A 15014-nucleotide genomic window follows, 5' to 3' on the forward strand; every position below is an offset into this window, starting at 1 on the left:
GCCGGCGACTACTCGCTTTACTAGTTTTGTCGCTGAGCGACGAGCTGTCAAAAATAAACTCGCTCAACGATATTCGTCCAGCGATGCTCGCTCGCTTGAACACGTGTAACGCGCCCGCAGATTTGCACAGGACTGAGCGACTGCGGGCGAATGGCGCGAGTAATCGCTCGTCGCACTTGCACACTCGCTTATAGCCCGGCGACAGACTTTTTGAGCACTCGTACATGTACATGACATACATTTCCATAAGTTGACATCACAGGAGACCGAAAAGCTGGCAGCTACCTCGGACAAAGAATTATTATATATATATATATATATATATTCAAAAGGGGAACGCTGCCAGTATCTTCGGAACCTTGCCTAAAGGGAATCCTTTTAATAATATATTTTAATTATAATATTATATTTTTTTAAGATTTTAGTTTTAGTTTTATTGTTTAAGTAAATTTTTAAGATGTTCACTTTTAGATTAGTTTTTTTTAATTAATTATAGGCAAACGCTTGACCGCAATCACACCTGATGGAAAGTGATGATGCGCTCTAAGATGGGACGCGTTTACCTAGAAGATGCCTATTCACTCTTGTTTTAAGGATACCCGGGTTGTAGTTGGTAGGAAACACATATCGTGGAAGAGTATTCCAAACCTTAGCAATGCGTATGAGGACAGGATGAGGAGGTATCTTTTAGTTTTCCATAAATTCTAATTTTGCGGACGGATCTGTCAGCAAAGTAGGTATCCTTCGTCTGCACCGACCTTGTTTGACCCGCATGTTTCTAATTAAGGGTAAAATATCATAGGGTCATATTAATGTTATTCAGGGGCAAAACATACATAATTTCTACGTTATACAAATAACATTGTTAACTGGGATATGATATTTTCAAACGCTGCGGGCTCTCTAGTAATGAACCTGTCATATTATTATTACGATTCCATACAACTAAGTACTGAAAATTCAACAAAAGTCTGACCTTCTCGCGCTCTACTTAAGGCTTTTTATATAGAAAGTGTGAAGTGAGGTCATGACACATTTGTATACGACCGAATGACAAGGTCTCAAGCCGGATATTATAATAACGAGAATTGTGAGTCTTTTTCAAATGAAACTACTATTCGGTAGCATAAATGCTAAAAGTTTTGACGAACTCTCCTATGATATAGTTGTACATTGTAGTTTTTTTCTTTGGTATTCATAGTTCTTTCTGGGAAATTATATTTTGCTAAACCATTTTTAAATAGCCAGTCTAATGCCATGTAGAAGCGACGCCTTGCAGTTACTGAAATTACTTTCAAAGTTCAAATTGCAATTTTATTAATCTCTTGCAATATGGGTTCAGTGAAATGTTTGTGTGTCTGTCCGCGGGCTGTATCTCGTGAACTGTAATAGGTAGAGATTTGGAAATTTCACAGATTGTGTTTTTCTATTGCCGCTAAAAAACAAATACCTACCTAAAAAATTAAAAAAAAATGTTATTTCTTGTACGTTGGCACGGAACCCTTCGTGTTCGAGTTCGACTCGCACTTAGCCAATTTTTGACATATTTTGTTACTTGCCTCAGGTAGGTAGGTCTGGTTTTAAGGCTTCCACCATGGTTCTAGACTTCTAGTAGTACCATCACCAAACAAGTATATTCAAGAAGTACATCTTTTAACCTATATTTTCCTTCTTTACAGAACTGCCAGAAAAGCCGAAGATCTTTGACGAAGCCGACAAAGAAGTCATAGGCATAGCGGGCCCATATATAGAAGACACCAGCCTGAAGCTTACCTGTGTTGTAAGTGGAGGTAAAATTAGAGTACAAATCAATTATGTGGTACCAATTTTATCTGTTCACGTAGACTACATAAATTTCAAACCCTTATTTCACCCCCTTAGGGGTTGAATTTTCAAAAATCCTCTCTTAGCGGATGTCTACGTCATAATAGCTATCGGCATGCCAAATTTCAGCCCGATCCGTCCAGTAGTTTGAGCTGTGCGTCGATAGATCAGTCAGTCTGTCAATCCTTTTTATATTTAAGACTAAAGTAAAGCCTGAAACGTACATATCTAACATTTACCCTTGCATTTAAAAAGCTACTGAGCGTATCGTCTTACTGAATGCATAACATCATCATCATCATGATCAACCCATAGCCGGCTCACTACAGAGCACAGGGCTCCTCTCAAAGTGAGAAGGGTTCAGGCCATAGTCTGCCACGCTGGCCCAATGCGGATTGGCATACTTCACACACCTTTGGGAATATGGAGAACTCTCACGATGTTTTCCTTTACCGTTAAAGCAAGTGATATTTAATTGATTTAAATACGCACATAACTCCGAAAAGTTAGAGGTGCGTGCCCGGGATCGAACCCCCGACCTCTCGAAAAGAAGACGGACGTCTTAACCACTAGACTATCACCGCTTCCTGTATGTATTTACGCTATGACAATTAAAAAATAAAATTATAAAACCTATGTTCAGATTTTCAGAACTCTATTTCAAAAGTTAATCCGTCTGTAAAAAAATACTTTTAATTATTTCTTTAGTTGCATTTCGTGATAACGGTCAAGAAAAATGGTTGCTTTGGTCACGCTATTATAAAATGTCATCCGTGAAGCGGCAATTCCGACCTTTTGTTACCTTGGCGTGACCCGTTAAACGCAGTAATTAATTAAAAATATACTACAGAATTTGATATAAGAGTTCACGCTCCACACCTGATCATTTTGGCGATCACGATAATAATAATTTTATCATCGTATACGGCACATATTTATTTTAGTTACCTATACAAGGTGTAACCAGAACGCTAGTAAAAACTTAGGGTTATTATTATGCAACCTAAACGCAATCCAAGGCCAATAACCATTTGCCTTATCTTGTAGTTTTAGTGATTTAGTATTTCTCAAACCCGTAATGTATAGCGTGCAAAACTCGGGTCAATGCCTCACCTACGACGCGGCATTGACTCCGAGTGACCTATTTGCGTAACTTTCTTTGCCCTCGACCGTTAGTCAGATGTTTTATTTGCAATATATTGTGACATTTTAAAAATACAGGAAGGAATGTTTTTTTTTTTACTAATATTAAGTTAGTCGAGTTTAACTAATTTCATCAGTTAATACAATATAAGTATGTATAACAATGTTCAAAATCAGTAGTCGTTAAAGTAAATAGCGTTAATAGGAATACATGAAACAGTAGGTAATCAACAGTGGGGCGCCAACACTACAGTCACGCCATGTCTTTGGCACGGCCGTGTCGGCTTAGCTTGTTATGCTGTTTCGTTGTAACCCGGATTCGTGGCTTATGAATACTTTGAGACGTTTGTTAGTCTAAACAAAGGCGGAACACACTTCAGCTTATTATCGAAGACAGGTTTTCACTTGACTGCACTCTTGTTAGTCTACAGTGTCAATTTTGACTGTACCAGCTCCCCTGTGCAGTTGTTCCTATGGGTGCTTGCATAAAAAACCAGGTTACTGGAAGCGATAGGTCGGTGCGAATCAGTACCGATCATCATCATCATCAGAACTCGCGACTTCGTCCGCGTGGCCTACACAAATTTCAAACCCCTATTTCACCCCCTAAGGGGATACATTTTTAAAAATCCTTTCTTAGCGGATGCCTACGTCATAATAGCTATCTGCATACAAAATTTCAGCCTGATCCGTCCAGTAGTTTGAGCTTGCATTGGTATATCAATTAGTCAGTCATTCAGTCAGTCAGTCACCTTTTCTTTTTATATATAGAAGTTCCTGGGTTTGATTTTCAGCAGAGACAAATAAATTGGTGATTTTTCTGGTAGACCTGCGGTGGTACAAAATAAGAAAAATCATGCTCTCTTCGGGTGAATAAAAAAAAGGGGATAATTATGAAACCTCATTAGAAATGACAACAGAGCCGTTAACAGTAAAGCGCGAACATTAAAGTCTTGTCACGTTTTCTTCACGCCTGTGGCGCGTTAAAACTTTCCATGTTCTTAAAGTTCTTGCATTGTTTGTGGGATTCTGCGACTTTGTGGATGAAACCTTATAAATTTTCACGTGTTTTTTTTACCAAATCATTATGGTTCATTGCGTAACTTTTATGATTTCACCATGACAAAATTGTAATAAAAAATTAAATATAACTCTTACGTTAATTGCCGTAAGCCTCGTTGTTATGATTGGTTCACTACTGCACAAGTTTTTAAGGTTTCGGTACAAAACAAATAAATAAAAAACCGGCCAAGTGCGTTTCGGATTCGCGCACGAAGGGTTCCGTACCATTATCTATAAAAACAAGCAAAAAATATCACGTTTGTTGTTTGGAGTCCCCTTAAATATTTTTTTTATTCTATTTTTTATTATTTGTTATTATAGCGGCAACAGAAATAGATCATCTGTGAAAATTTCAACTGTCTAACTATCTCGGTTAGATACAGCCTGGTGACAGACAGACAAACTGACGGGCGGACAGTGGAATCTTAGTAATAGGGTCCCGTTTTACCCTTTGGGTACGGAACCCAAAAATATTAGCCAATCAGTTATTTATTTACAGGAAAACCAATGCCACGACTGCGGTGGAAGAGGGGTGACGAGATAATCGCCAAGTTGGACCCAGTCGAAGACGATACCCGGCTGAGCCTGCTAGAGCTTAGGATACCTAAGCTGACAAGGGCGTACTTCGAAGCTGTGTACACGTGTACGGCCGACAACACGGCTTTGGTGCCGCCACTGCGGGTCAATGTACAAATACAGCTATATTGTAAGTAATAGTGATTATATTATTGTTAAGATAATTTCTGCAATTTTCGGCACCGCAAGACCTAAATTCTAGCAATCTTGGTGATCACGGTATAACTGAAATGAGATCATAATGTAAATAAAATATTATGTGTGATGTGGAGGTTCGACGAAGCCATCTAGACATAGCAATCGTGCAGTAAGTGCGGGACGAATGGGCGACATGAACTGTCTTAGGTAATTAGGCCCTATGTTTACGTTCCCTGAAAAAGTAACAGACAGACAGATAGCTGATATACTTTCGCATTTGTAGTATTCGTATGAATTTGGGTGTATTAAAAAATTGAGCTTTCTTTCGTAGTAGTATTTTGAAGGTATTTCAATTTTCAAATGTAGTTTTGTTGGTTGAGTCTTTCTCAAAGAAATAAAAGATACTTAGGCGGTGTCATAATTATGTAATTGAATACCTACAATATGTTCATCGTGAATAACATACAAATATATACTAATTAAAACAACATCTCAAAAACTTATACGAACAATAGAAATAATAGAACATAATATTATTCTCTATAAAACATTAGTATTTAGAAAATGACTTCATTCATGAATAGAAATAAGCTACTACTGCATTATATACCAGATTGCGATCTAGATTGGAGATTGCGGCGACATTTTTGCCATACATAATACATATTATAGTAGTGAATTTATCGCCGTCTGAGAATAGGAACCGTATTTTGCATTTCTCGCGTGTATTTCAGAAATTCCTGAACACAGATTCCTAGTTCAATGTAGTAGTACGTAGTAGTGATCTATTTGAATGAGATTCTGAGATAGAGCGGTTTCGTTGCTTTACACTTCCACTTTATTCGTTGAAATTCTTAAGAAATATACCATAATATGCGCGTGACTTAAATAGTTGATAAGTTTGCGTAGTTCACACAAATTTCGAACCCCCTATTTTATCCCCTTAGGATGTTTGTGCACTCATCCGTGAAATCACGGATTCCGTGAAAATTGAATGAATAAGTACCTACGTATTTGTATGACGGCCACGTCGAAGAATCACAGATAGATACGAACCAAATCCGGAAGAGTATACAAACGCCCTTAGAGCTAGCGCACACCATGGTAAATTTCCGCACATTTTTCCCCCCGCAAAATTTGTGAACTATAGAAGATGTGTAAACGCGCGCACTGCGGAGTTATTTCCGCACCGGATTTTCAAAAATTCAAATTTGCGCAACTCACCGCAACGTGGTGCGCGTTAGCTCTTAGGGGTTGAATTTTCAAAAATCCTTTAGCGGACGTCTGCCTCATAATAACTATCTACATGCCAATTTTATAAGCTGTGCGTGGATAGATCAGTCAGACAGTCACCTTTTCTGAATAAATAAAAGGAACAGCTAACTGATTAACTGACTGACTGTTTAGTCTACGCGGACGAAGTCGCGGGTATAAGCTAATTCTTTTACATATTTAGAAATAGGATGTTATGAAATGAGGAGTGCTTGTTTAAGATTAATTTTGCAACAAGCAAGCTTGCTTTGCTAATATCCGCAAGGGAAAGAAAATCTATGTACATCTTACCAAGTCCTACTCATATTATGCAGTTATGCAACGCGCAGCATAATGTACTGAGTACTATGTACAGTCTGCCCCCACACCATTTCACAACACTATACATAAAATTATTAAATTCTGCAATAGCAGCATGTCTAGCATTCTGCTATTGGATAAAATCTTTCGTTGCAAGCACATTTTTTGCATAATAGTTTTTTTTTTTTTTTATAAAGAATATTAGCCATGTTAAATGACTAATATTCCCCTTTCCTCTCCAATTAAGCGTCAGACTTGTGCTAGGAGTAGGTACGATAATAGTGCAACGGGCGGGGTTTGAACCGTCGACCTTTCGGTTTTCAGTCCACTCCTATACCGGTTGAGCTATTGAGGCTCTTAAAGTTAGATATTTTGTTATAATAAGTACCTAGCTTTTTCCCGCGACTTGCGGTAAAAAAGCGGGGCATGAGGTGGGCAGGACGCCCAGCACAATCGCACGTCAAGCGCGCTCGCACGCACATGGTTAGCCCAGGGGCTGTGCGGTTGTGCGGGGCGTTCCCTCCTCGATTGCCACTTCGACCTGTCACGGACTATACTTAGCTTTTATTTTATATCGAGTCGAATTTTAAATAAAAAATAATACTCTTGACTCTTACATTGTAATGTAGTGTATATTCACTGCTCGTAAAAACAGTATGGAGTGGATATATTTTCAGGTATGAAATTGGATGATCAATACCGTGGGGACTTGTGACAGTGTTGGAGGATTATTTCAGTATTCTTGCCTCCTGAACTGAAAGCTTCATAAATAGGATTTTGTTTTGAAGAGCATCTTGCCTGTCGAGTTTTGTGCCGGTTCTAGGGATTTCTGTTACGGAATAATATATTATTAGACTAGGTGACATTTTACAAGCTTAAATATTGCGACAAAATATAGTTTGTCAAAGTTTGAGTTACTATTAATATTATGCAGAACATATTATTATTATTTTTGTGAGTTTTACATTGGATACTTACACCCGTATTCACAATCATTACTATGAAATCGCATAGTGTGCTCGAACGCATAGTGTGGGTTCCACCAATCAAATTATCGAAAATTGACGTGACCAAATAATCTGATTGGTGGAACCACACACTGTGCGTTCAAGCGCACTGTGAGACCTCATAGTAATGACTGTGAATACGGGGGTTAGTATAGTCCGTTAAAAGTGACACCTCACGTACCATTTTAACTCTATGGGTCAACTGTCATTTCAAAAGTACGGTTCATTAGAGCTAGCGCGCACCACGTTTACGTTTTTTTTTCGCAAAATCTGTGAACTATAGAACTACATAGAAACGCGCGCACTGCGTAATAAATTACGTACCGGATTTTCACACATTTTACACTTAAATTCTTTACGGATTTAAAAACGCACCGCAATTCGCCGCCCCGTTGTGCAACTAGCTCTTAAAATAAGGACTAAAATCGTACTTTTGACATGAAATTTGACACAAAAAATTCTAATGGCGCATGAGGAATTATTTTTTAGGCTTTTTATAATTAATATACCTTATAGTAATCACATACTATGAGATGAACTGCAGTTTATTAGAGAGCAACAAAGCCGGCCTACCCAATGCCCTACCCTAAGTTACTGATGATTTCACATCTCAATCCATCACCGGCTCATTGTTGAGTCGAGCGTCTTCTCTCAGATTAGGGTTTAGGTTAGCCCACCACGCTGTACAAGTATGGATTATACTTCACACACCTTTATGAACATTATGAAGAACTTTCAGACATACTTTCAGACAACTTTCAGAAAATATCGTAAGGGAGCCTTCCCTTACGATATTTTCCTCCAACTTTAAAACATTGCTTTTAAATTGTTTTAAACGCGCATGGCTCCAAAAAGTTAGAGATGCATGCCCGGAATCGAACTTCGGATTCTCTAAATGGGAGGCTGGAGTGATAGAAAAGTTAGGCATTCACCGCATAGGTTTGCGTTACATTATTACTGCCATTGGTCAGTTAATCGTTATACATAAATACTTGAAAAATATATATAAAATAAATTATACTTTCAATTAGGTATTTTTAGGTAAAAGAAATCTAAACGCAGTTCAGTTAATTTTATAGCCGTAGGTATATAAATTTCATATCAAATAAACTCGTTAAAAATTACGAAATGCCAGGAAATATGGTCCAAAAACTCTTATACATTTTGCGACGACAAAATTACATTTGCTCGTTAGGCGGACCACAAAAAGCAATGCAATTTTCAGAAATTTTTCGCATGGAAGAATTACGTACATGGCGACACGTGACTGCAATCTTACTTATCTTGTACCCAACTTGCCCATGTTGGGATGGTTTACTGAGTAAAACCAGGCTCACATTAGCCACTTCTTCTCTCTAGCAGCTATATTATCATCTACAGAGGACACTCAAGCAGTGGCGTGCAGGTCATAGAGGCATAAATGCACTGCTTACCCCAGTTGTATATTTTTCATTATGACCTGCCAGTAAACAGGTTCCTACCTAACTAATGCCTACCCTGGCTTCAAATCCTGTGCACGCCACTGCACTCAAGGTTCTCTTCTTTACTAAAATGTTCACAATGCTTCCGTTCGAGCGGTCGTGCAGGCTCGAAAATCCTAAAAATTTACCCTGACCGGATTTAAAAAAAATCTAATTATATAATAAATAAACTGGGAAGGAAAATAAAAGGGAAAACTGACTGACTGATTGACTGATCTGATCAACGCACAGCTCAAACTACTAGATGAATCTGGGCATGCAGATAGCTAGCTTATGACTTAGACATCTGCTAACAAAGAAGTGTCGACCCCATTAGAGATAAAATAGGTGCCTGAAATTTGCCTAGTCCACGCGGAGGAAGACTCGAGCATAAGCTAGTTCATAATAAGTTGGGATAGTACGAACTTTAATCTACTTGCCGGTCGACAATACTTCTTCCTTAGTTCTAAACTTTATAATAAAATAAATGACACGCTAAATATATCTAAGCTCAACAAACTAAATTTAAAAAAAACAATATACGCTTGGCTAAGGAGTCTTGACTACTGTGGGGCGAGAAATTGTTCGACAATTTCTCGACGTTAGTGGTTAAGACTTAGTTAAGACTAAGTTAAATAACAACTAGCTATGATTGACTTCAGTCACACACACACACACACTCACACACACACACACACACAATATTGTTACTAAAATAGCCTAATTGCCTAGCACGGACGCCAAAGCACTCCTTCAGGTTCTCATATTTTTATTGTTTCTACCTTTTTTATGTATATGTGTACTAGTTTTAAGGAGTCTTTGTCTTGTACAACATTTTTGAATAAATAAATATATATATATATATAAAAAAAATCGCAGCTTTACTCACTCAATTACGAGTGTAAGATAAAACGATTGCGCTCAGATTAACCACAGGTATGACAGCTCACGCATTTCTTTTGTCCGTCCCCAGCAGCGAACCATTAATTTTTATTTGTGTCCTTTGTTCTCGGATAACACCATTTCCTCGATAGCGGGAAATTATTCTTCATTGTATTATTCTTTCCACTTATTTATTATTTACTAGCTGACCCAGCAAACAATCGATTCTTTTTCAGGCAATTTTTTTAAATTTTTCTCTCCGTAAGATCCATCCTCGTACTTCAAGGAATATTATAAAAAAGAATTAGCGAAATCGGTTCAGCTGTTCTCGAGATTTGCGATCAGCAACACATTCAGCGATTCATTTTTATGTATAGAGATTAGATGAGATCCCTCCTTTGCCCGCGTGGATTTATGTTTTTTTTTATTCCTGCACTTCAACACTTTAAGATTCCAATGTCTATCGGTTTTTCGAACTACTTTAGCTTCGCAACCTATAGGACTATACTTATTAGTTGTTCTGGTTATTCTACGGACCCTCTCCTCAATTCTGATATGATCACGCAGAGGAACTCCGAAAATAGCTTTCTCCAACTCCCACTGATTCCTAATTATGTTGTATATTTTATCCCTATTGCAAAAATAAAATATAAATATTTCATTTGAGCGAGTCTGATTTATCCAAATCTAGACATAATGGACGAAGTTTTATTGGATTCTTTGTTATATTAGTTGCATATTAAACTTTTCTACCAAGAAAGTTTTTAAGTTTTTTTTCTTTTTCTTTACCAACAACGATTGCAATAATAAGAATGCGCATAGCATTAAATTTTCTTGTAAGAAAAGTCGCGAAAACTTTCTAATAGTCCATGTTATCATAATAGAGAATGATTTCCTTCTATTCCGAGGTCACGGTATTATGCGAGAACAAAGGGGCGTACAAATAAAAACTAATGGCGCCCGTGTGGAACGGACAAAAGAAATCCGTAAGCTGTCATCACACCAGGTAATCCATGTCGTGCCGTTAGGCTGGGTTAATAGTGTGGATTCACCTTTAGTTTTAGTATGCAATAAATTGCTTTGGAGGCTTCCCTTTTTTCTGGCAATGCTAGCCTTGATCTTGCTCGGATGAGATAAAACACCGTTACTAATACACAATTTTATAAACCTGACACTCTCAGCCTATGGAGTTAATCGACTCAAACAGAGCAGCCTCAATTTGACCTTACACAATTCATTAAATGATAACGGCTGAGCTTTCTTTGAGCACGAGAAGCAGTGTGACTACAGTTAAGCTCTTCTCTTCCTCTCCCAGGTTTTTGGCAAAGCTCTTTTAAATTACCTATCTAATGAATCTTATAACTACTTCTTACATTCGTTAAGTTTAACCACATATTTTGCACGCCATACATAAATGGAAAAATGTGAAAGAGACCATCCATGAATGTACCATCATTTACTTTGCTACTCACATTTGGCAAAATAAAAATAATTTACTTTCATTTCATTTCACTTCGTTCGTTCACATCGCATTATTTCATACACACTGTATACTATGACGATCTATTTTGGTTTGTATGAATCAAATAAATTCATTCTCTTTTTTTCTTAAAAAAGAAGAACTATGAAAAAAAAGCAAAGGTAGAGTCCGAATTCCGATACGTCAACAAGTATTCATGACCATGATTTCCCATTCCTTGTCATTGTTTAGCATGAAATCATTTAGTTTAGTTAGGTACAGCCGAAGTGTGATGAAAAGTTCTGATAAATATCTCTTCCTGACATGGTAGCAATTTTCGCACCAAGGTTTAGTTGCCATCGGAAGCCATGTCTTTATGGTGTAAAGCACGCTAGGTATATCGCGGCTTTCTATCGTTTTATTACAGCTTTTAATTTCGCCTTTCAAGTAATGTTAATGGTAGACATTAGCAGGTTTTTGTTTCACGTTCGCTTTAGTTCGTAATAGTCTCATGATTTTTCTGTTACTATAGTGTTACGGCATTTAATTTGCAAGTTTGATAAGGAATTTTTAGAACTGTATGTACTTAGTACGTGTGGAATTCTTAAAAAGAAAAAGAAAATTTAGTTTCAATACACAAACCCGGCTAAGATCTGTTTTGTACAATCCACAGTCATTAGCCTATGTTCAGATTAGACTACTTTTTTTTTAATAATAAGTACCTTAGGCTCGGTTCCACATAAGCGAAGCGGATTTTCAAGGATGACGTGATAACTTTTTGTCGTCATCTATTAAGAATCTGATTGGTCGACTGAACCAATATCTTCTCCGCTTCGCTTAAGTGGAAAACGGCCCTTAAATATTCCCGCTCCACCCTCGAGTGTAGAGTAGGCATAAAATCTGCGAACGCCTCTTAACAATCTTGTAAATAGTGTTGTGGCCACGCAACGTTGCCCATGGGGATTGGGAACGGAATTGACGTCCACATGCCAATAAAAAAATAAAAATAAATCTTTTTTATTCAAATAAACTTTTACAAGTACTTTCGAATAGTCGGATGCATCTACCACTGATTCGGAATGACTTTCCTACCGAGAAGAACCAGCAAGAAACTCGGCGGTTGCTCTTTTTAAATATTTGATATAGGTACAATAATAATTATGTTTCGCTAAATTCGCGGACTTCGCGGCGCGGAGTGTAGGATGGGCATTAAACCTATGTTACGTTATTCAGATTCTGATTGGTCGACTGAACCAATATCTTCTCCGCTCCGCTTAAGTGGAAAACGGCTCTTAAATATTCCCACTCCACACTCGAGTGTAGAGTGGGCATAAAACCTGCGAACGACTCTTAACAATCTTGTAAATAGTGTAGTGGCCACGCAACGTTGCCCATGGGGACTGGGAACGGAATTGACGTCCACGTGCCAATAATAATCATGTTTCGTAAAATTCGCGGACTTCGTGGCTCGGAGTGTAGGGCGGGCATTAAACCTATGTTATATTTATTCAATCAACTTTATCGTTATATTACGGCGTTTAATTTCAATGAATGTTAATGGTAGACATTAACGGGTCCTGGTTTCATGTTCGCTTTATGGCATAATGACATGGTTCTAAGTATATAAAAGGAAAAGGTGACTGACTGACTGACTGATCTATCAACGTACAGCTCAAACTATAGGATGGGGCGGGCTGAAATTTTTCATGCAGATAGCTATATTATGACGTAGGCACCCGCTAAGAAAAGATTTTTGAAAATTCAACCCCTGAGGGGGTTTGAAATTTGTATAGTCCACGTGGATGAAGTCGAGGGCAAAATTCAACAAGGACTTCGTCCGCGTGGACTACACAAATTTCAAACCCCTATTGCACCCCCTTGCGGACGCCTACGTCGTAACATCTGCCTGTATGACAAATTTCAGCCCAATCCGTCCATTAGTTTGAGCTGTGTGTTGATATATAAGTCAGTCATTCAGTCAGTCAGTCACCTTTTCCTTTTATATATTTAGATTTAAATAATATTGCAGGTAAATATATTTTACCTTTTCCATTATTCATTTCAGTAAATCCACTAGTTGCTGCGAAATTTTTATTTCCTCTCATTCACAACCCAAAATATTATGAAAGTAAGAGTAGATAGTGTGTATTCATAATTCAAAAGCACGTTTTTCGTATTCGCTGTTTGTATAATATAGAAAAATATGAACCAAAACATTCAGTTTGAACTGGAAAAAAATAAAAGAGTCTATATGAAGCAAATTAAAATGCATGTGGAAAGTTAACGCTATATTAGTAGGCCTGCCTATTCATGTGTGAAATGAAAATTACTTTCGGAAACTACAAAAATGTATTTTTAATACAACTTTGCTTTAAATCCATGAATTATTTTGCACAAAATATTATATTATGCGTATTTTTATAACGTAAAACGCAAAACCACCAATTCGGTAGGACGGTAACCACGACCATACCACAGTAGCTGGTAGGAAATATTGTACATCGACCTTTAGGAAGAGATTTCGGCTTCGTAGAGCGTTGTCTCTGTTACTAATACTTATGTGTGGTTTTACAGTGACGCTTACTGTCTGCGCGGGTGGTAAGCGCACGGATGACCCGCTCGAAACTATTAAAACGAGTCAACGCGGGCCATCCGCGCGTTTTCGTTAAACATGTAACGATCCAAGAGACGCAAAGCTCGTGGCCCGCGACGCTTACCAACCGCGCTGGCGAAAACGTCACTGTAAAACCACCCTATGTGAGTTTTGTCGGTCTCAATTCTAAAGAGGGGTGGAATAAGGGTGCAAAAATGCTCCAGGAAATAATGAGGAAGCGTGTGAACGACGAATGGTCCAGGCAAAGGGCAAACGAGGCCTGACCGGACAGCCCCTTTCCTGAAGGTTTGCGTATTGCAGTACCGGGGAAGGACGGCCAGCGAAGGGAGGAGGTTTTAGTCCGTAGGTCGCTGAGAAAGCCTCAGTGAAGTCGGGCATGCTAATTGGTATCCATGAGGATTTCCTCCTACCCAATAAAAAACAAAAAATCTAAAGGTCGATGCACATTACTTTCTGCCGCGTACTGTACCTAAAAGATTGGTACGAATTGGATAGTCCACAATCTCTAAGTCCCAGTTGCATGACAGGCGGTTGAAATAACGTGATGTCTACCGTTAAACTTTAACCTTTTGTTAAGTCGGTTAATAACACAGCATTGTTTTGCAGTACGGCCACTACTGGTTGAAATCCTGGCGCGGGAGCAACCTATATCAGTTGGTCAAGAGGCTGAACTGGCGTGCAGAGCGGTGGGGTCCAGACCACCAGCCATCATCACCTGGTGGCTTGATGATAAGCCTATGGTGGTTGCTGATCCACAAAAGGTATACCCAATAAGTACATACATACAAAAAAAAAACATTGAAAAACAAAGAAACACAAGAGTGACATAGGCTACTTTTGTCCCGGACAACCAAAAAGTTTTTAAAAACCTAAATCCACGCGGATTAAGTCGCATCAGGTAGTCTATATATATAAAAGGGAGAGGTGACTGACTGACTGACTGACTGACTGATCTATCAACGCACAGCTCAAACTACTGGACGGATCGGGCTGAAATTTGGCATGCAGATAGCTATTATGACGTAGGCATCCGCTAAGAAAGGATTTTTGAAAATTCAACTCCTAAAGGGGTGAAATAGGGTTTTGAAATTTTGTAGTCCACGCGGACGAAGTCGCGAGCATAAGCTAGTATTTAATAAAACTAATCTAAGGCAAAAATTTTAACTTTTCTAACCTTGTCTAAACTACTAAAATTAACTTTTTTTTTCTAACTCAATTTTTTTTTCTTAAATTCGCGCAAGGACAAAATAAACAAAGAAATATAAAATGTAGATTAC

The 15014-nt window shown here is 38.2% G+C and overlaps 1 protein-coding gene across 1 annotated transcript in view; it reads left to right on the forward strand.

The window, feature by feature from the left end:
- Positions 1-15014, forward strand: part of LOC117982898 (nephrin-like) — a 234265-nt gene that overhangs the window by 176782 nt on the left and 42469 nt on the right. Inside the window, exons 5-7 of the mRNA XM_034969334.2 lie at positions 1680-1790; positions 4529-4735; positions 14344-14498. Of these exons, the coding sequence (XP_034825225.1) occupies positions 1680-1790; positions 4529-4735; positions 14344-14498 (473 nt within the window). The remainder of the gene's footprint in view (positions 1-1679; positions 1791-4528; positions 4736-14343; positions 14499-15014) is intronic.

This window comes from Maniola hyperantus, chromosome 6, assembly GCF_902806685.2.
Source record: "Maniola hyperantus chromosome 6, iAphHyp1.2, whole genome shotgun sequence".
Lineage (NCBI taxonomy): Eukaryota > Metazoa > Arthropoda > Insecta > Lepidoptera > Nymphalidae > Maniola > Maniola hyperantus.